Here is a 24,551-nt window from a genome sequence, read left to right on the forward strand (position 1 = left end):
TGGAGAAATGCAACAAGCTGATCTGCAATTATAAGAAGCGTTTGATCGCTGTAATAGCCAATAAAGGCTTTACTATTGATTATTGAGATGGGGATGAATAATTTAGGACTTGACACTTTGCTCCAATGTAAATATAAGCTGAGAAATGTTTTCTTTCCACGACAATTCCTCTTGTACATCATCTTATCTTTTGAGAGACACCTCTGTCATTTCCAGCCAAAGAATGACTTCTGGTTAAATAAAAGTAACTTTAAAGAGACACTGAAGCGAGAAAAAAAAATATGATATAGTGAATTGGTTGTGTACTATGAATAATTACTAGAAGATTAGCAACAAAGAAAATATTCTCATACTTTTATTTTCAGGTATATAGTGCTTTTTCTAACATTGCATCATTCTATAATATGGCAGATTACACAACACTCTGCATTCAAAATGAGTCTTTCTGAGCAGTCTGTGAAGTAATGACCTCTCCTCTAGCAGAGAAAAAGTAAATAGTCCAGGAACAGTTGAGATAATAAAAGTCAGATAACAGCCCTCTCCACCAGGGCTGTGGAGTCGGAGTCGTGGAGTCGGGCAATTTTGGGTGCCTGGAGTCGGAGTCGGGAAAAAATGCTCCGACTCCTAATGAATTTGTAGCTGTAATTAAAATAGAAAATATGATAATGTTCTATTTCTCAGATAATAGTCATTAAAAATAATGTATATATACAGTAATAGCTGTGCTTAGTCCACAAAAATGAAATAAACCAATCAAAATTAGTTACTTGTGCTGCTTCAATAAAGCAGTCCCCGTATTTTTAAGGTCAGATATACATATCTGATTGTGACTGTATATATGATGTGTACACAGGAATCTCTTATATATACTAAATAACATCTATGCTGTAAGAATAAATCCTGATGTGTAGCTGTGTCACTAATAGAGATGGTCAATGAGATGGAAATAATTCTGCACTGATGCTGATTTATGCAAATGTATGCACTCCCTTTGCTGATGAAATCAAATAATTTGATATGTTGTTAAAATTTGGTTTGGTGACTACAAATTAAAGGGTAACTGAGACGGATGAAAAGGAAAGTTTTATACATACCTGGGGCTTCCTCCAGCCCCCTTCAGGCTAATCAGTCCCTCGCTGTCCTCCACCACCCGGATCTTCTGCTATGAGTCCTGGTAATTCAGCCAGTCAGCGCTGTCCGGCCGCATGCCGCTCCCACAGCCAGGAACATTCTGCACCTGCGCAATAGTGCTGCACAGGTGTAGTATGCTCCTGGCGGCGGAGTGTGTGCATGCGCACTACGCCCTACTGGCTCAAGTACCTGGACTCATAGCAGAAGATCCAGGTGGTGGAGGAGGACAACGAGGGACTGATTATCCTGAAGGCGGCTGGAGGAAGCCCCAGGTATGTATAAAACTTCAATTTCATCTGTCTCAGGTTTACTTTGTTACACAGTAGTACTATACTCTACATATGCACTCCCCACAGAGCTGCAGGAAATCCACTGAGAATGTTGTGCACATTGAACACAGAGGTGTTGTCTGTCACCCATAAACCTTGTTCAGATTGTGCATGAAGAATGTGTAATAGAGGAAGAATCTCCTCATTCCCCTGCAGAGTACCTGCACATCATTCTTACATGTACCACAGTTACATTGCCTAGGGCCTGATAGATGTTCTTTGTTCCGGTTTGTACCTTTTACAAGTACTCTTACCAAGGACTAGTTTTAGTCTAAAGGGAATAAATATAGTAGTCTACATATCCTTCTCACTTCAGTTGTCTTGTAAAATTCCTAAGCGTTGGCAGTTAAGAGACGAATTTCATGTTACATACTTTTAATCAACAAAATTGTAATATGCAAATTAGAAGAGTCTGAGTCGAGGAGTCGGTGGAATCCTAAACTGAGGAGTCGGAGTCGGTGGATTTTTGGACCGACTCCACAGCCCTGCTCTCCACGACTAACTTAGTCGGAGAGCTTAATGGATTGTTTGCATAGAGATAACAACTGTAGTTTCTCAACTCTTCCTGTACTGGAAACAATTACACTGATGTATCTGATCTTAATGTTTTATTTCTTAGGGTGGCCATACACTGGTCGATGTGCCATTAGATCGACCAGCTGACAGATCCCTATCTGATCGAATCTGATCAGAGAGGGATCGTATGGCTGCCTTTACTGCAGTCATAGTGTGAATCGATTTCAGCCTGAAACCGATCACAATCTGTGGAGCCGCCGCTGCCGCCTGTCCTCCCCCCCCCCCCCCCCCTCCCCCCGGCGCGCATACATTACCTGAGGCTGGCTCCCGGGCATCTTCTCCGCATTGCACGGCTCTGTTCCGGCTCCATCCCGGCGCTTCCTGTGTTACTCCGTGACCAGGAAGTTCAAATAGAGTGCCCTCTATTGTAACTTCCTGGTCACTGCAGTGACACAGGAAGCGCCGGGATGGATGGAGCCGGAACAGAGCCGTGCAATGCGGAGAAGACGCCCGGGAGCCAGCATCAGGTAATGTATACCTGATCGGATCGGCCGCCGCTAGCGACGCGTTCCCTACCCGCGGGCGATCGAGGGTAATTTCCCGTACGGCGAGATCGACGGACCGAAATCGGATCGGCGGCTGCGTTTACCGCGAACGATTGGCAGCAGATTCGATCCCAGGATCGAATCGGCTGTCGGAACGGCCGGGAATCGAGCCAGTGTATGGCCTGCACTCGCTGTGCTACACATACAAATCATAATAACATCATTTTTTTTTCGCTTCAGTGTATCTTTTTAAGTCAAAATTTAGTATGAATAATCATGGGCAGCACTGTAGCATTAGACATTGCATAGGGCTCTCCTGTATATGTAGCATTACACATTGCATAGGGCTCTCCTGTATATGTAGCATTACACATTGCATAGGGCTCTCCTGTATATGTAGCATTACACATTGCATAGGGCTCTCCTGTATATGTAGCATTACACATTGCATAGGGCTCGCCTGTATATGTAGCATTACACATTGCATAGGGCTCTCCTGTATATGTGGCATTACACATTGCATAGGGCTCTCCTGTATATGTGGCATTACACATTGCATAGGGCTCTCCTGTGTATGTGGCATTAGACATTGCATAGGGCTCTCCTGTATATGTGGCATTACACATTGCATAGGGCTCTCCTGTATATGTGGTATTACACATTGCATAGGGCTCTCCTGTGTATGTGGCATTACACATTGCATAGGGCTCTCCTGTATATGTAGCATTAGACATTGCATAGGGCTCTCCTGTATATGTAGCATTACACATTGCATAGGGCTCTCCTGTATATGTAGCATTAGACATTGCATAGGGCTCTCCTGTATATGTAGCATTAGACATTGCATAGGGCTCGCCTGTATATGTAGCATTACACATTGCATAGGGCTCTCCTGTATATGTGGCATTACACATTGCATAGGGCTCTCCTGTGTATGTGGCATTAGACATTGCATAGGGCTCTCCTGTATATGTGGCATTACACATTGCATAGGGCTCTCCTGTATATGTGGTATTAGACATTGCATAGGGCTCTCCTGTATATGTAGCATTAGACATTGCATAGGGCTCTCCTGTATATGTAGCATTAGACATTGCATAGGGCTCTCCTGTATATGTAGCATTAGACATTGCATAGGGCTCTCCTGTATATGTAGCATTACACATTGCATAGGGCTCTCCTGTATATGTAGCATTACACATTGCATAGGGCTCTCCTGTATATGTAGCATTAGACATTGCATAGGGCTCTCCTGTATATGTAGCATTAGACATTGCATAGGGCTCTCCTGTATATGTAGCATTACACATTGCATAGGGCTCTCCTGTGTATGTGGCATTAGACATTGCATAGGGCTCTCCTGTATATGTGGCATTACACATTGCATAGGGCTCTCCTGTATATGTGGTATTAGACATTGCATAGGGCTCTCCTGTATATGTAGCATTAGACATTGCATAGGGCTCTCCTGTATATGTAGCATTAGACATTGCATAGGGCTCTCCTGTATATGTAGCATTAGACATTGCATAGGGCTCTCCTGTATATGTAGCATTACACATTGCATAGGGCTCTCCTGTATATGTAGCATTACACATTGCATAGGGCTCTCCTGTATATGTAGCATTACACATTGCATAGGGCTCGCCTGTATATGTAGCATTACACATTGCATAGGGCTCTCCTGTATATGTGGCATTACACATTGCATAGGGCTCTCCTGTGTATGTGGCATTAGACATTGCATAGGGCTCTCCTGTATATGTGGCATTACACATTGCATAGGGCTCTCCTGTATATGTGGTATTAGACATTGCATAGGGCTCTCCTGTATATGTAGCATTAGACATTGCATAGGGCTCTCCTGTATATGTAGCATTAGACATTGCATAGGGCTCTCCTGTATATGTAGCATTAGACATTGCATAGGGCTCTCCTGTATATGTAGCATTAGACATTGCATAGGGCTCTCCTGTATATGTGGTATTAGACATTGCATAGGGCACTCCTGTATATGTGGCATTAGACATTGCATAGGGCTCCCCTGTATATGTAGCATTAGACATTGCATAGGGCTCTCCTGTATATGTAGCATTACACATTGCATAGGGCACTCCTGTATATGTAGCATTAGACATTGCATAGGGCTCCCCTGTATATGTAGCATTAGACATTGCATAGGGCTCTCCTGTATATGTAGCATTAGACATTGCATAGGGCTCCCCTGTATATGTAGCATTACACATTGCATAGGGCTCTCCTGTATATGTAGCATTAGACATTGCATAGGGCTCCCCTGTATATGTAGCATTACACATTGCATAGGGCTCTCCTGTATATGTAGCATTAGACATTGCATAGGGCTCTCCTGTATATGTAGCATTAGACATTGCATAGGGCTCCCCTGTATATGTAGCATTAGACATTGCATAGGGCTCTCCTGTATATGTAGCATTACACATTGCATAGGGCTCTCCTGTATATGTAGCATTACACATTGCATAGGGCTCTCCTGTATATGTAGCATTAGACATTGCATAGGGCTCCCCTGTATATGTAGCATTAGACATTGCATAGGGCTCCCCTGTATATGTAGCATTACACATTGCATAGGGCTCTCCTGTATATGTGGCATTAGACATTGCATAGGGCTCTCCTGTATATGTAGCATTAGACATTGCATAGGGCTCTCCTGTATATGTAGCATTAGACATTGCATAGGGCTCTCCTGTATATGTAGCATTAGACATTGCATAGGGCTCTCCTGTATATGTGGTATTAGACATTGCATAGGGCACTCCTGTATATGTGGCATTAGACATTGCATAGGGCTCTCCTGTATATGTAGCATTAGACATTGCATAGGGCTCTCCTGTATATGTAGCATTAGACATTGCATAGGGCTCTCCTGTATATGTGGTATTAGACATTGCATAGGGCACTCCTGTATATGTGGCATTAGACATTGCATAGGGCTCTCCTGTATATGTAGCATTAGACATTGCATAGGGCTCTCCTGTATATGTAGCATTAGACATTGCATAGGGCTCTCCTGTATATGTAGCATTAGACATTGCATAGGGCTCTCCTGTATATGTAGCATTAGACATTGCATAGGGCTCTCCTGTATATGTAGCATTAGACATTGCATAGGGCTCTCCTGTATATGTGGTATTAGACATTGCATAGGGCACTCCTGTATATGTGGCATTAGACATTGCATAGGGCTCTCCTGTATATGTAGCATTAGACATTGCATAGGGCTCTCCTGTATATGTAGCATTAGACATTGCATAGGGCTCTCCTGTATATGTGGCATTAGACATTGCATAGGGCTCTCCTGTATATGTGGCATTAGACATTGCATAGGGCTCTCCTGTATATGTAGCATTAGACATTGCATAGAGCTCTCCGGTATATGTGGCATTAGACATTGCATAGGGCTCTCCTGTATATGTAGCATTAGACATTGCATAGGGCTCTCCTGTATATGTAGCATTAGACATTGCATAGGGCTCTCCTGTATGTGCCATTAGACATTGCATAGGGCTCTCCTGTGTATGTGGCATTACACATTGCATAGGGCTCCCCTGTATATGTAGCATTAGACATTGCATAGGGCACTCCTGTATATGTAGCATTAGACATTGCATAGGGCTCTCCTGTATATGTAGCATTACACATTGCATAGGGCTCTCCTGTATATGTAGCATTAGACATTGCATAGGGCTCTCCTGTATATGTGGCATTACACATTGCATAGGGCTCTCCTGTATATGTGGTATTAGACATTGCATAGGGCACTCCTGTATATGTGGTATTAGACATTGCATAGGGCTCTCCTGTATATGTAGCATTAGACATTGCATAGGGCTCTCCTGTATATGTGGCATTACACATTGCATAGGGCTCTCCTGTGTATGTGGCATTACACATTGCATAGGGCTCACCTGTATATGTAGCATTAGACATTGCATAGGGCTCTCCTGTATATGTAGCATTAGACATTGCATAGGGCTCTCCTGTATATGTGGCATTACACATTGCATAGGGCTCTCCTGTATATGTAGCATTACACATTGCATAGGGCACTCCTGTATATGTGGCATTACACATTGCATAGGGCTCTCCTGTATATGTGGCATTAGACATTGCATAGGGCTCTCCTGTATATGTGGCATTAGACATTGCATAGGGCTCTCCTGTATATGTAGCATTAGACATTGCATAGGGCTCTCCTGTATATGTGGTATTAGACATTGCATAGGGCACTCCTGTATATGTGGCATTAGACATTGCATAGGGCTCTCCTGTATATGTAGCATTAGACATTGCATAGGGCTCTCCTGTATATGTAGCATTAGACATTGCATAGGGCTCTCCTGTATATGTAGCATTAGACATTGCATAGGGCTCTCCTGTATATGTGGCATTAGACATTGCATAGGGCTCTCCTGTATATGTAGCATTAGACATTGCATAGGGCTCTCCTGTATATGTGGCATTAGACATTGCATAGGGCTCTCCTGTATATGTAGCATTAGACATTGCATAGGGCTCTCCTGTATATGTGGCATTAGACATTGCATAGGGCTCTCCTGTATATGTGGCATTAGACATTGCATAGGGCACTCCTGTATATGTGGCATTAGACATTGCATAGGGCTCTCCTGTATATGTGGCATTAGACATTGCATAGGGCTCTCCTGTATATGTAGCATTAGACATTGCATAGGGCTCTCCTGTATATGTGGCATTAGACATTGCATAGGGCTCTCCTGTATATGTGGCATTAGACATTGCATAGGGCTCTCCTGTATATGTGGCATTACACATTGCATAGGGCTCTCCTGTATATGTAGCATTATACATTGCATAGGGCTCTCCTGTATATGTAGCATTACACATTGCATAGGGCTCTCCTGTATATGTGGCATTAGACATTGCATAGGGCTCTCCTGTATATGTGGCATTATACATTGCATAGGGCTCTCCTGTATATGTAGCATTACACATTGCATAGGGCTCTCCTGTATATGTAGCATTAGACATTGCATAGGGCTCCCCTGTATATGTAGCATTAGACATTGCATAGGGCTCCCCTGTATATGTAGCATTAGACATTGCATAGGGCTCTCCTGTATATGTAGCATTACACATTGCATAGGGCTCTCCTGTATATGTGACATTACACATTGCATAGGGCACTCCTGTATATGTAGCATTACACATTGCATAGGGCTCTCCTGTATATGTAGCATTACACATTGCATAGGGCTCTCCTGTATATGTGGCATTACACATTGCATAGGGCTCTCCTGTATATGTAGCATTAGACATTGCATAGGGCTCTCCTGTATATGTAGCATTAGACATTGCATAGGGCTCTCCTGTATATGTGGCATTAGACATTGCATAGGGCTCTCCTGTATATGTAGCATTAGACATTGCATAGGGCTCTCCTGTATATGTAGCATTAGACATTGCATAGGGCTCTCCTGTATATGTAGCATTAGACATTGCATAGGGCTCTCCTGTATATGTGGTATTAGACATTGCATAGGGCACTCCTGTATATGTGGCATTAGACATTGCATAGGGCTCTCCTGTATATGTAGCATTAGACATTGCATAGGGCTCTCCTGTATATGTAGCATTAGACATTGCATAGGGCTCTCCTGTATATGTGGCATTAGACATTGCATAGGGCTCTCCTGTATATGTGGCATTAGACATTGCATAGGGCTCTCCTGTATATGTAGCATTAGACATTGCATAGAGCTCTCCGGTATATGTGGCATTAGACATTGCATAGGGCTCTCCTGTATATGTAGCATTAGACATTGCATAGGGCTCTCCTGTATATGTAGCATTAGACATTGCATAGGGCTCTCCTGTATGTGCCATTAGACATTGCATAGGGCTCTCCTGTGTATGTGGCATTACACATTGCATAGGGCTCCCCTGTATATGTAGCATTAGACATTGCATAGGGCACTCCTGTATATGTAGCATTAGACATTGCATAGGGCTCTCCTGTATATGTAGCATTACACATTGCATAGGGCTCTCCTGTATATGTAGCATTAGACATTGCATAGGGCTCTCCTGTATATGTGGCATTACACATTGCATAGGGCTCTCCTGTATATGTGGTATTAGACATTGCATAGGGCACTCCTGTATATGTGGTATTAGACATTGCATAGGGCTCTCCTGTATATGTAGCATTAGACATTGCATAGGGCTCTCCTGTATATGTGGCATTACACATTGCATAGGGCTCTCCTGTGTATGTGGCATTACACATTGCATAGGGCTCACCTGTATATGTAGCATTAGACATTGCATAGGGCTCTCCTGTATATGTAGCATTAGACATTGCATAGGGCTCTCCTGTATATGTGGCATTACACATTGCATAGGGCTCTCCTGTATATGTAGCATTACACATTGCATAGGGCACTCCTGTATATGTGGCATTACACATTGCATAGGGCTCTCCTGTATATGTGGCATTAGACATTGCATAGGGCTCTCCTGTATATGTGGCATTAGACATTGCATAGGGCTCTCCTGTATATGTGGCATTAGACATTGCATAGGGCTCTCCTGTATATGTGGCATTAGCCATTGCATAGGGCTCTCCTGTATATGTGGCATTAGACATTGCATAGGGCTCTCCTGTATATGTAGCATTAGACATTGCATAGGGCTCTCCTGTATATGTGGCATTAGACATTGCATAGGGCTCTCCTGTATATGTAGCATTAGACATTGCATAGGGCTCTCCTGTATATGTGGCATTAGACATTGCATAGGGCTCTCCTGTATATGTGGCATTAGACATTGCATAGGGCACTCCTGTATATGTGGCATTAGTCATTGCATAGGGCTCTCCTGTATATGTGGCATTAGACATTGCATAGGGCTCTCCTGTATATGTAGCATTAGACATTGCATAGGGCTCTCCTGTATATGTGGCATTAGACATTGCATAGGGCTCTCCTGTATATGTGGCATTAGACATTGCATAGGGCTCTCCTGTATATGTGGCATTACACATTGCATAGGGCTCTCCTGTATATGTAGCATTATACATTGCATAGGGCTCTCCTGTATATGTAGCATTACACATTGCATAGGGCTCTCCTGTATATGTGGCATTAGACATTGCATAGGGCTCTCCTGTATATGTGGCATTATACATTGCATAGGGCTCTCCTGTATATGTAGCATTACACATTGCATAGGGCTCTCCTGTATATGTAGCATTAGACATTGCATAGGGCTCCCCTGTATATGTAGCATTAGACATTGCATAGGGCTCCCCTGTATATGTAGCATTAGACATTGCATAGGGCTCTCCTGTATATGTAGCATTACACATTGCATAGGGCTCTCCTGTATATGTGACATTACACATTGCATAGGGCACTCCTGTATATGTAGCATTACACATTGCATAGGGCTCTCCTGTATATGTAGCATTACACATTGCATAGGGCTCTCCTGTATATGTGGCATTACACATTGCATAGGGCTCTCCTGTATATGTAGCATTAGACATTGCATAGGGCTCTCCTGTATATGTAGCATTAGACATTGCATAGGGCTCTCCTGTATATGTGGCATTAGACATTGCATAGGGCTCTCCTGTATATGTAGCATTACACATTGCATAGGGCTCTCCTGTATATGTAGCATTACACATTGCATAGGGCTCTCCTGTATATGTGGCATTACACATTGCATAGGGCTCTCCTGTATATGTAGCATTAGACATTGCATAGGGCTCTCCTGTATATGTAGCATTAGACATTGCATAGGGCTCTCCTGTATATGTAGCATTAGACATTGCATAGGGCCCTCCTGTATATGTAGCATTACACATTGCATAGGGCTCCCCTGTATATGTAGCATTACACATTGCATAGGGCTCTCCTGTATATGTAGCATTACACATTGCATAGGGCTCTCCTGTATATGTAGCATTACACATTGCATAGGGCTCTCCTGTATATGTAGCATTACACATTGCATAGGGCTCTCCTGTATATGTAGCATTAGACATTGCATAGGGCTCTCCTGTATGTGGCATTAGACATTGCATAGGGCTCTCCTGTATATGTGGCATTACACATTGCATAGGGCACTCCTGTATATGTAGCATTACACATTGGATAGGGCTCTCCTGTATATGTAGCATTATACATTGCATAGGGCTCTCCTGTATATGTAGCATTAGACATTGCATAGGGCTCTCCTGTATATGTAGCATTACACATTGCATAGGGCTCTCCTGTATATGTAGCATTACACATTGCATAGGGCTCTCCTGTATATGTAGCATTATACATTGCATAGGGCTCTCCTGTATATGTGGCATTATACATTGCATAGGGCTCTCCTGTATATGTGGCATTACACATTGCATAGGGCTCTCCTGTATATGTAGCATTACACATTGCATAGGGCTCTCCTGTATATGTAGCATTATACATTGCATAGGGCTCTCCTGTATATGTAGCATTAGACATTGCATAGGGCTCTCCTGTATATGTGGCATTAGACATTGCATAGGGCTCTCCTGTATATGTAGCATTACACATTGCATAGGGCTCTCCTGTATATGTAGCATTACACATTGCATAGGGCTCTCCTGTATATGTAGCATTACACATTGCATAGGGCTCTCCTGTATATGTGGCATTAGACATTGCATAGGGCTCTCCTGTATATGTAGCATTAGACATTGCATAGGGCTCTCCTGTATATGTGGCATTAGACATTGCATAGGGCTCTCCTGTATATGTAGCATTACACATTGCATAGGGCTCTCCTGTATATGTGGCATTACACATTGCATAGGGCTCTCCTGTATATGTGGCATTACACATTGCATAGGGCTCTCCTGTATATGTGGCATTACACATTGCATAGGGCTCTCCTGTATATGTGGCATTACACATTGCATAGGGCTCTCCTGTATATGTGGCATTAGACATTGCATAGGGCTCTCCTGTATATGTGGCATTACACATTGCATAGGGCTCTCCTGTATGTGGCATTAGACATTGCATAGGGCTCTCCTGTATATGTAGCATTACACATTGCATAGGGCTCTCCTGTATATGTGGCATTACACATTGCATAGGGCTCTCCTGTATATGTAGCATTACACATTGCATAGGGCTCTCCTGTATATGTGGCATTACACATTGCATAGGGCTCTCCTGTATATGTGGCATTAGACATTGCATAGGGCTCTCCTGTATATGTAGCATTAGACATTGCATAGGGCTCTCCTGTATATGTGGCATTACACATTGCATAGGGCTCTCCTGTATGTGGCATTAGACATTGCATAGGGCTCCCCTGTATATGTAGCATTAGACATTGCATAGGGCTCTCCTGTATATGTGGCATTACACATTGCATAGGGCTCTCCTGTATATGTGGCATTACACATTGCATAGGGCTCTCCTGTATATGTGGCATTAGACATTGCATAGGGCTCTCCTGTATATGTAGCATTAGACATTGCATAGGGCTCTCCTGTATATGTGGCATTACACATTGCATAGGGCTCTCCTGTATGTGGTATTAGACATTGCATAGGGCTCTCCTGTATGTGGCATTAGACATTGCATAGGGCTCTCCTGTATATGTGGCATTAGACATTGCATAGGGCTCTCCTGTATATGTAGCATTACACATTGCATAGGGCTCTCCTGTATATGTAGCATTACACATTGCATAGGGCTCTCCTGTATATGTAGCATTACACATTGCATAGGGCTCTCCTGTATATGTGGCATTAGACATTGCATAGGGCTCTCCTGTATATGTGGTATTAGACATTGCATAGGGCTCTCCTGTATATGTGGCATTACACATTGCATAGGGCTCTCCTGTATATGTAGCATTAGACATTGCATAGGGCTCTCCTGTATATGTAGCATTATACATTGCATAGGGCTCTCCTGTATATGTGGCATTACACATTGCATAGGGCTCTCCTGTATATGTAGCATTACACATTGCATAGGGCTCTCCTGTATATGTAGCATTACACATTGCATAGGGCTCTCCTGTATATGTAGCATTACACATTGCATAGGGCTCTCCTGTATATGTGGCATTACACATTGCATAGGGCTCTCCTGTATATGTAGCATTACACATTGCATAGGGCTCTCCTGTATATGTAGCATTACACATTGCATAGGGCTCTCCTGTATATGTAGCATTACACATTGCATAGGGCTCTCCTGTATATGTAGCATTACACATTGCATAGGGCTCTCCTGTATATGTAGCATTATACATTGCATAGGGCTCTCCTGTATATGTGGCATTATACATTGCATAGGGCTCTCCTGTATATGTGGCATTACACATTGCATAGGGCTCTCCTGTATATGTAGCATTACACATTGCATAGGGCTCTCCTGTATATGTATAATACATTGCATAGGGCTCTCCTGTATATGTAGCATTAGACATTGCATAGGGCTCTCCTGTATATGTGGCATTACACATTGCATAGGGCTCTCCTGTATATGTAGCATTACACATTGCATAGGGCTCTCCGGTATATGTAGCATTACACATTGCATAGGGCTCTCCTGTATATGTGGCATTAGACATTGCATAGGGCTCTCCTGTATATGTGGCATTAGACATTGCATAGGGCTCTCCTGTATATGTGGCATTACACATTGCATAGGGCTCTCCTGTATATGTGGCATTACACATTGCATAGGGCTCTCCTGTATATGTGGCATTAGACATTGCGTAGGGCTCTCCTGTATATGTAGCATTAGACATTGCATAGGGCTCTCCTGTATATGTGGCATTAGACATTGCATAGGGCTCTCCTGTATATGTAGCATTACACATTGCATAGGGCTCTCCTGTATATGTAGCATTACACATTGCATAGGGCTCTCCTGTATATGTAGCATTACACATTGCATAGGGCTCTCCTGTATATGTGGCATTAGACATTGCATAGGGCTCTCCTGTATATGTAGCATTAGACATTGCATAGGGCTCTCCTGTATATGTGGCATTAGACATTGCATAGGGCTCTCCTGTATATGTAGCATTACACATTGCATAGGGCTCTCCTGTATATGTGGCATTACACATTGCATAGGGCTCTCCTGTATATGTGGCATTACACATTGCATAGGGCTCTCCTGTATATGTGGCATTAGACATTGCATAGGGCTCTCCTGTATATGTGGCATTACACATTGCATAGGGCTCTCCTGTATATGTGGCATTAGACATTGCATAGGGCTCTCCTGTATATGTGGCATTACACATTGCATAGGGCTCTCCTGTATGTGGCATTAGACATTGCATAGGGCTCTCCTGTATATGTAGCATTACACATTGCATAGGGCTCTCCTGTATATGTAGCATTACACATTGCATAGGGCTCTCCTGTATATGTGGCATTAGACATTGCATAGGGCTCTCCTGTATATGTGGCATTAGACATTGCATAGGGCTCTCCTGTATATGTGGCATTAGACATTGCATAGGGCTCTCCTGTATATGTGGCATTAGACATTGCATAGGGCTCTCCTGTATATGTAGCATTACACATTGCATAGGGCTCTCCTGTATATGTGGCATTACACATTGCATAGGGCTCTCCTGTATATGTGGCATTACACATTGCATAGGGCTCTCCTGTATATGTGGCATTAGACATTGCATAGGGCTCTCGTGTATATGTGGCATTACACATTGCATAGGGCTCTCCTGTATATGTGGCATTAGACATTGCATAGGGCTCTCCTGTGTATGTGGCATTACACATTGCATAGGGCTCCCCTGTATATGTAGCATTAGACATTGCATAGGGCACTCCTGTATATGTAGCATTATACATTGCATAGGGCTCTCCTGTATATGTAGCATTAGACATTGCATAGGGCTCTCCTGTATATGTGGCATTACACATTGCATAGGGCTCTCCTGTATATGTGGCATTACACATTGCATAGGGCTCTCCTGTATGTGGCATTAGACATTGCATAGGGCTCCCCTGTATATGTAGCATTAGACATTGCATAGGGCTCTCCTGTATATGTGGCATTACACATTGCATAGGGCTCTCCTGTATATGTGGCATTAGACATTGCATAGGGCTCTCCTGTATATGTAGCATTAGACATTGCATAGGGCTCTCCTGTATATGTGGCATTACACATTGCATAGGGCTCTCCTGTATGTGGCATTAGACATTGCATAGGGCTCTCCTGTATATGTGGCATTATACATTGCATAGGGCTCTCCTGTATATGTAGCATTATACATTGCATAGGGCTCTCCTGTATATGTGGCATTACACATTGCATAGGGCTCTCCTGTATATGTAGCATTACACATTGCATAGGGCTCTCCTGTATATGTAGCATTACACATTGCATAGGGCTCTCCTGTATATGTGGCATTACACATTGCATAGGGCTCTCCTGTATATGTAGCATTACACATTGCATAGGGCTCTCCTGTATATGTAGCATTACACATTGCATAGGGCTCTCCTGTATATGTAGCATTACACATTGCATAGGGCTCTCCTGTATATGTAGCATTACACATTGCATAGGGCTCTCCTGTATATTTTTGTCTCTAATGATTTGTTTTTGTGTTGATTGTTGTGCACAGCGTCCGGCGAGGTTACGAGGTGTACAAGCAGGTATGTGCGGCTTGTCACAGTATGGACTATCTGGCCTTCAGGAACCTAATTAATGTTAGTCATACAGAGGCTGAAGCAAAGGCCATTGCTGAGGAGGTGAGAACACTTTGTGTATATTGTCCATGTCACTGCTGTCTGTATATGCCATTACTTCTGTGTATACAATCCTGCACAAAAGCTCTGAGGATAACACAAATACTGCTTCTCACAAAGTTTTCTGCTTCCGTTTTTTTGATGGCAGTTTGCATATATCACAGAAAGTAATGAAGAGTGATCAGGTGGATTGTAGAGCCATATTTTGCCATGAAAATGAACTTAATTGCCAAAAATCAATTTCCAGTGCATCTCAGCCCTGCTACAGAAGGACCTGCTGAGATCATTCTGTCATCTCCTCGGTAACACAGGTGAGTGGGGAGGAGCACAAGGCTGGAAATCATTCTGTCATCTCCTCGGTAACACAGGTGAGTGGGGGAGGAGCACAAGGCCGGAAATCATTCTGTCATCTTCTCGGTAAATCAGGTGAGTGGGGAGGAGCACGAGGCTGGAAATCATTCTGTCATCTCCTCGGTAACACAGGTGAGTGGGGAGGAGCACGAGGCTGGAAATCATTCTGTCATCTCCTCGGTAAATCAGGTGAGTGGGGGAGGAGCACGAGGCTGGAAATCATTCTGTCATCCCCTCGGTAACACAGGTGAGTGGGGAGGAGCACGAGGCTGGAAATCATTCTGTCATCTCCTCGGTAAATCAGGTGAGTGGGGAGGAGCACGAGGCTGGAAATCATTCTGTCATCTTCTCGGTAAATCAGGTGAGTGGGGAGGAGCACGAGGCTGGAAATCATTCTGTCATCTCCTCGGTAACACAGGTGAGTGGGGGAGGAGCACAAGGCCGGAAATCATTCTGTCATCCCCTCGGTAACACAGGTGAGTGGGGAGGAGCACGAGGCTGGAAATCATTCTGTCATCTCCTCGGTAAATCAGGTGAGTGGGGAGGAGCACGAGGCTGGAAATCATTCTGCCATCTCCTCGGTAAATCAGGTGAGTGGGGAGGAGCACGAGGCTGGAAATCATTCTGTCATCTCCTCGGTAAATCAGGTGAGTGGGGAGGAGCATAAGGCTGTAAAAACATTCTGTCATCTCCTCGACAAATCAGGTGAGTGGGGAGGAGCACGAGGCTGGAAATCATTCTGTCATCTCCTCGGTAAATCAGGTGAGTGGGGAGGAGCATAAGGCTGGAAATCATTCTGTCATCCCCTTGGTAACACAGGTAAGTGGGGAGGAGCACGAGGCTGGAAATCATTCTGTCATCTCCTCGGTAAATCAGGTGAGTGGGGAGGAGCACGAGGCTGGAAATCATTCTGTCATCTCCTCGGTAAATCAGGTGAGTGGGGAGGAGCACGAGGCTGGAAATCATTCTGCCATCTCCTCGGTAAATCAGGTGAGTGGGGAGGAGCACGAGGCTGGAAATCATTCTGTCATCCCCTCGGTAACACAGGTGAGTGGGGAGGAGCACGAGGCTGGAAATCATTCTGTCATCTCCTCGGTAAATCAGGTGAGTGGGGAGGAGCACAAGGCTGGAAATCATTCTGTCATCTCCTCGGTAAATCAGGTGAGTGGGGGAGGAGCACGAGGCTGGAAATCATTCTGTCATCTCCTCGGTAAATCAGGTGAGTGGGGAGGAGCACAAGGCTGGAAATCATTCTGTCATCTCCTCGGTAAATCAGGTGAGTGGGGAGGAGCACAAGGCTGGAAATCATTCTGTCATCTCCTCGGTAACACAGGTGAGTGGGGAGGAGCACGAGGCCGGAAATCATTCTGTCATCTCCTCGGTAAATCAGGTGAGTGGGGAGGAGCACAAGGCTGGAAATCATTATGTCATCTCCTCGGTAAATCAGGTGAGTGGGGAGGAGCACAAGGCCGGAAATCATTCTGTCATCTCCTCGGTAAATCAGGTGAGTGGGGAGGAGCACAAGGCCGGAAATCATTCTGTCATCTCCTCGGTAAATCAGGTGAGTGGGGGAGGAGCACGAGGCTGGAAATCATTCTGTCATCTCCTCGGTAACACAGGTGAGTGGGGAGGAGCACGAGGCTGGAAATCATTCTGTCATCTCCTCGGTAAATCAGGTGAGTGGGGAGGAGCACGAGGCTGGAAATCATTCTGTCATCCCCTCGGTAACACAGGTGAGTAGGAAGGAGCACAAGGCTGGAAATCATTATGTCATCTCCTCGGTAAATCAGGTAGTGTTGCAGATGCGGGGTCCTCTAATCACTTAGGAAGGGAGGTCCCCTTTTCTGTTGAAAGAGGAAAAACCGGGAACCCAATAGTGCAGTATCGTTACTACAACCTAATGCTCGGTGTTTGAGACAATTGTATACTCACAAAGATTGGTTGCAGTCCTGCAACCACCGTATGTGCATGCGTGAAAAAAAAACATTCCCGCTCGGTATCCCGGATCGATCTGGAACCGGGCGGTCGCTCTCCTCCGGTGATCTTCTCTACGGGTAGATCGAGTCTCAATGTAGTAGTACACTTATGTATTATGATAAATATACAAAATAAAAAACTAAAAAAAGAGGCTTCTTACCTCTATGGAAGACCCACATGGGGGTTAAATAGGGAGTCTTTATAAAAAAAAAAGTTATACTGTAGACAACGCCTTTTACGGGACTACGCCTGCTTCCTCAGGACAGTAGAAAAAGAGATAACCTTACAACTGTGCCGTGTGATGCGCGGGCGCTGTAGTAAAAAAAAAAGCTACGCCGCCCACGCATCAAACAACTCAGTTGTAAGGTTATCTGTTGTTCTATTGACCTGAGGAAGCTGGCGTAGTCCCGTAAAACGCGTTGTCTACAGTATAAACTTTTTTTTTTATAAAGACTCCCTTTTTATCCACCTTGTCAGTCTTCCATAGAGGTAAGAAGCCTCTTTCAGTTTTTTATTTTGTATTTTAATCATAATAATATATGTGTACCAGTTACAACAGAATTATACAGATTGGGCACCACCCCACAACCCCTATCCAGTATCTCCTCGATAACACAGGTGGGAGTGGTGAGGAGCGCAAGGCCATAGTGGTAGCTAAGTGGTTAGGGAAATAAAGCATTGGAATTTTGGGTCCATGGCCAGGAAACTTCCCAGACCTTAAGCAATACCTGTGGTCAAACAACCAGATTGTGGCAAACCTCAAGCAATGAGGATGAAGGAATGGGCAACCATCAGCCAGGATTTGGCTCAGAAGTGAACGGACATCATGCCAGGGCACATTGCAGATCTCTTGGAAAAGATAAATATTGACTCTTTGCATGAACTTGATGTAATTGACAATAAATCCTTTGGATCTTGTTTGTAATTTTACTAAAAACAAATATTGAAGCAGCAGGCTTTGTAAAAAACAGTATTTGTTCCAAAACTTTGCTACGACTGTCTTGTGTTCACCATAGGCTTGTGTGTCACCAATCCCCTGTATAGGTCACTATTCCTGTGTATATTGTACACCAGAGGCCTCTGTGTCACTGATCTCTTGTATAGGTCACTATTCCTGTGTATATTGTACACCAGAGGCTTGTGTGTCACTGATCCCCTGTATAGGTCACTATTCCTGTGTATATTGTACACCAGAGGCCTCCTGTGTCACCGATCCCCTGTATAGGTCACTATTCCTGTGTATATTGTACACCAGAGGCCTCCTGTGTCACTGATCCCCTGTATAGGTCACTATTCCTGTGTATATTGTACACCAGAGGCCTCCCGTGTCACTGATCCCCTGTATAGGTCACTATTCCTGTGTATATTGTACACCAGAGGCTTCCCGTGTCACTGATCCCCTGTATAGATCACTATTCCTGTGTATATTGTACACCTGAGGCCTGTGTGTCACTGATCCCCTGTATAGGTCACTATTCCTGTGTATATTGCACACCAGAGGCTTGTGTGTCACTGATCCCCTGTATAGGTCACTATTCCTGTGTATATTGCACACCAGATCCCCTGTATAGGTCACTATTCCTGTGTATATTGTACACCAGAGGCCTCCCGTGTCACTGATCCCCTGTATAGGTCACTATTCCTGTGTATATTGTACACCAGAGGCCTGTGTGTCACTGATCCCCTGTATAGGTCACTATTCCTGTGTATATTGTACACCAGAGGCTTGTGTGTCACTGATCCCCTGTATAGGTCACTATTCCTGTGTATATTGTGTGTCACTATTCCTGTGTATATTGTACACCAGAGGCCTGTGTGTCACTGATCCCCTGTATAGATCACTATTCCTGTGTATATTGTACACCAGAGGCCTCTGTGTCACTGATCTCTTGTATAGGTCACTATTCCTGTGTATATTGTACACCAGAGGCCTCTGTGTCACTGATCCCCTGTATAGGTCACTATTCCTGTGTATATTGTACACCAGAGGCCTCTGTGTCACTGATCCCCTGTATAGGTCACTATTCCTGTGTATATTGTACACCAGAGGCCTCCCGTGTCACTGATCCCCTGTATAGGTCACTATTCCTGTGTATATTGTACACCAGAGGCCTGTGTGTCACTGATCCCCTGTATAGGTCACTATTCCTGTGTATATTGTACACCAGAGGCTTGTGTGTCACCGATCCCCTGTATAGGTCACTATTCCTGTGTATATTGTACACCAGAGGCCTCTGTGTCACTGATCCCCTGTATAGGTCACTATTCCTGTGTATATTGTGTGTCACTATTCCTGTGTATATTGTACACCAGAGGCCTGTGTGTCACTGATCCCCTGTATAGATCACTATTCCTGTGTATATTGTACACCAGAGGCCTCTGTGTCACTGATCCCCTGTATAGATCACTATTCCTGTGTATATTGTACACCAGAGGCCTCTGTGTCACTGATCCCCTGTATAGGTCACTATTCCTGTGTATATTAAGGAGAGAAACCGAGAGCCCAATATGGTGTAGTATGTTATGATCCCGCTGGAATGAATTATGACAAGTAAGTATTATACTCACAAACATGGGTTACCGCTCAGGTAACCACTATGTAGGTAGGTGGGGAGATTAAACCTGTCCCCACTCAGGATTAAGAAGTCGCTCTCTGAAGGAAGAAAGAGGGTATATCACCCTTCCACCCAGGGTGGAAATCTTGACTAAACGATGTACAGAGGCGCCAGTAGGATAAAAATATCTAAAAAGTTTAAAACATTCGGGTGGCGGCGGTGGACCAGCCACTCAAAAATGGACTTGATGCGTCAATTAAAGAACATACAATTTATTTACATACTCCAATGACAGTATCGCAACGCGTTTCACGGGCACACTCCCGCTTCCTCAGGCATTCAACAGTAGGTGTATTACACTTGCGCAGGTCCAGTGTACGCTTGGCACCTCTCTCTACAGAGGTGCCAAGCGTACACTGGACCTGCGCAAGTGTAATACACCTACTGTTGAATGCCTGATGAAGCGGGAGTGTGCCCGTGAAACGCGTTGCGATACTGTCATTGGAGTATGTAAATAAATTGTATGTTCTTTAATTGACGCATCAAGTCCATTTTTGAGTGGCTGGTCCACCGCCGCCACCCGAATGTTTTAAACTTTTTAGATATTTTTATCCTACTGGCGCCTCTGTACATCGTTTATTCCTGTGTATATTGTACACCAGAGGCCTGTGGTGTGTCACTGATCCCCTGTATAGATCACTATTCCTGTGTATATTGTACACCAGAGGCCTCCTGTGTCACTGATCCCCTGTATAGATCACTATTCCTGTGTATATTGTACACCAGAGGCCTCTGTGTCACTGATCCCCTGTATAGGTCACTATTCCTGTGTATATTGTACACCAGAGGCCTGTGTGTCACTGATCCCCTGTACAGGTCACTATTCCTGTGTATATTGTACACCAGAGGCCTGTGTGTCACTGATCCCCTGTATAGGTCACTATTCCTGTGTATATTGTACACCAGAGGCCTGTGTGTCACCGATCCCCTGTATAGATCACTATTCCTGTGTATATTGTACACCAGAGGCCTCCTGTGTCACTGATCTCCTGTATAGGTCACTATTCCTGTGTATATTGTACACCAGAGGCCTCCCATGTCACTGATCCCCTGTATAGATCACTATTCCTGTGTATATTGTACACCAGAGGCTTGTGTGTCACTGATCCCCTGTATAGGTCACTATTCCTGTGTATATTGTACACCAGAGGCCTCCTGTGTCACTGATCTCCTGTATAGGTCACTATTCCTGTGTATATTGTACACCAGAGGCCTCCTGTGTCACTGATCCCCTGTATAGGTCACTATTCCTGTGTATATTGTACACTAGAGGCCTGTGTGTCACTGATCCCCTGTATAGGTCACTATTCCTGTGTATATTGTACACCAGAGGCCTCCTGTGTCACTGATCCCCTGTATAGGTCACTATTCCTGTGTATATTGTACACCAGAGGCCTGTGGTGTGTCACTGATCTCCTGTATAGGTCACTATTCCTGTGTATATTGTACACCAGAGGCCTCCTGTGTCACTGATCCCCTGTATAGGTCACTATTCCTGTGTATATTGTACACCAGAGGCCTCCCATGTCACTGATCCCCTGTATAGATCACTATTCCTGTGTATATTGTACACCAGAGGCCTGTGGTGTGTCACTGATCCCCTGTATAGGTCACTATTCCTGTGTATATTGTACACCAGAGGCCTCCCATGTCACTGATCCCCTGTATAGATCACTATTCCTGTGTATATTGTACACCAGAGGCCTGTGGTGTGTCACTGATCTCCTGTATAGGTCACTATTCCTGTGTATATTGTACACCAGAGGCCTCCTGTGTCACTGATCCCCTGTATAGGTCACTATTCCTGTGTATATTGTACACCAGAGGCCTCCTGTGTCACTGATCTCCTGTATAGGTCACTATTCCTGTGTATATTGTACACCAGAGGCCTCCTGTGTCACTGATCCCCTGTATAGGTCACTATTCCTGTGTATATTGTACACTAGAGGCCTGTGTGTCACTGATCCCCTGTATAGGTCACTATTCCTGTGTATATTGTACACCAGAGGCCTCCTGTGTCACTGATCCCCTGTATAGGTCACTATTCCTGTGTATATTGTACACCAGAGGCCTGTGGTGTGTCACTGATCTCCTGTATAGGTCACTATTCCTGTGTATATTGTACACCAGAGGCCTCCTGTGTCACTGATCCCCTGTATAGGTCACTATTCCTGTGTATATTGTACACCAGAGGCCTCCCATGTCACTGATCCCCTGTATAGATCACTATTCCTGTGTATATTGTACACCAGAGGCCTGTGGTGTGTCACTGATCCCCTGTATAGGTCACTATTCCTGTGTATATTGTACACCAGAGGCCTCCCATGTCACTGATCCCCTGTATAGATCACTATTCCTGTGTATATTGTACACCAGAGGCCTGTGGTGTGTCACTGATCTCCTGTATAGGTCACTATTCCTGTGTATATTGTACACCAGAGGCCTCCTGTGTCACTGATCCCCTGTATAGGTCACTATTCCTGTGTATATTGTACACCAGAGGCCTCCCGTGTCACTGATCTCCTGTATAGGTCACTATTCCTGTGTATATTGTACACCAGAGGCCTCCCATGTCACTGATCCCCTGTATAGATCACTATTCCTGTGTATATTGTACACCAGAGGCCTCTGTGTCACTGATCTCTTGTATAGATCACTATTCCTGTGTATATTGTACACCAGAGGCTTGTGTGTCACTGATCCCCTGTATAGATCACTATTCCTGTGTATATTGTACACCAGAGGCCTCCTGTGTCACTGATCCCCTGTATAGATCACTATTCCTGTGTATATTGTACACCAGAGGCCTCCCATGTCACTGATCCCCTGTATAGATCACTATTCCTGTGTATATTGTACACCAGAGGCCTCTGTGTCACTGATCTCTTGTATAGATCACTATTCCTGTGTATATTGTACACCAGAGGCTTGTGTGTCACTGATCCCCTGTATAGATCACTATTCCTGTGTATATTGTACACCAGAGGCCTCCCATGTCACTGATCCCCTGTATAGGTCACTATTCCTGTGTATATTGTACACCAGAGGCCTCTGTGTCACTGATCTCTTGTATAGATCACTATTCCTGTGTATATTGTACACCAGAGGCTTGTGTGTCACTGATCCCCTGTATAGATCACTATTCCTGTGTATATTGTACACCAGAGGCCTCCTGTGTCACTGATCCCCTGTATAGATCACTATTCCTGTGTATATTGTACACCAGAGGCCTGTGGGGTGTCACTGATCCCCTGTATAGGTCACTATTCCTGTGTATATTGTACACCAGAGGCCTCCTGTGTCACTGATCCCCCGTACAGGTCACTATTCCTGTGTATATTGTACACCAGAGGCCTGTGGTGTGTCACTGATCTCCTGTATAGGTCACTATTCCTGTGTATATTGTACACCAGAGGCCTGTGTGTCACTGATCCCCTGTATAGATCACTATTCCTGTGTATATTGTACACCAGAGGCCTCCTGTGTCACTGATCCCCTGTATAGGTCACTATTCCTGTGTATATTGTACACCAGAGGCCTGTGTGTCACTGATCCCCTGTATAGGTCACTATTCCTGTGTATATTGTACACCAGAGGCCTGTGTGTCACCGATCCCCTGTATAGATCACTATTCCTGTGTATATTGTACACCAGAGGCCTCCTGTGTCACTGATCTCCTGTATAGGTCACTATTCCTGTGTATATTGTACACCAGAGGCCTCCCATGTCACTGATCCCCTGTATAGATCACTATTCCTGTGTATATTGTACACCAGAGGCTTGTGTGTCACTGATCCCCTGTATAGGTCACTATTCCTGTGTATATTGTACACCAGAGGCCTCCTGTGTCACTGATCTCCTGTATAGGTCACTATTCCTGTGTATATTGTACACCAGAGGCCTCCTGTGTCACTGATCCCCTGTATAGGTCACTATTCCTGTGTATATTGTACACTAGAGGCCTGTGTGTCACTGATCCCCTGTATAGGTCACTATTCCTGTGTATATTGTACACCAGAGGCCTCCTGTGTCACTGATCCCCTGTATAGGTCACTATTCCTGTGTATATTGTACACCAGAGGCCTCTGTGTCACTGATCCCCTGTATAGGTCACTATTCCTGTGTATATTGTACACCAGAGGCCTCCTGTGTCACTGATCTCCTGTATAGGTCACTATTCCTGTGTATATTGTACACCAGAGGCCTCCTGTGTCACTGATCTCCTGTATAGGTCACTATTCCTGTGTATATTGTACACCAGAGGCCTCCC

The 24,551-nt window shown here is 44.5% G+C and overlaps 1 protein-coding gene across 1 annotated transcript in view; it reads left to right on the plus strand.

Moving 5' to 3' along the window:
* CYC1 (cytochrome c1) overlaps positions 1-24,551 on the plus strand; it is a 67,897-nt gene that overhangs the window by 31,746 nt on the left and 11,600 nt on the right. The window contains exon 3 of the mRNA XM_068235016.1: positions 15,215-15,341. Within this exon, the coding sequence (XP_068091117.1) occupies positions 15,215-15,341 (127 nt within the window). The remainder of the gene's footprint in view (positions 1-15,214; positions 15,342-24,551) is intronic.

The sequence above is a fragment of the Hyperolius riggenbachi genome, chromosome 5, assembly GCF_040937935.1.
Source record: "Hyperolius riggenbachi isolate aHypRig1 chromosome 5, aHypRig1.pri, whole genome shotgun sequence".
Taxonomy (NCBI): Eukaryota; Metazoa; Chordata; class Amphibia; order Anura; family Hyperoliidae; genus Hyperolius; species Hyperolius riggenbachi.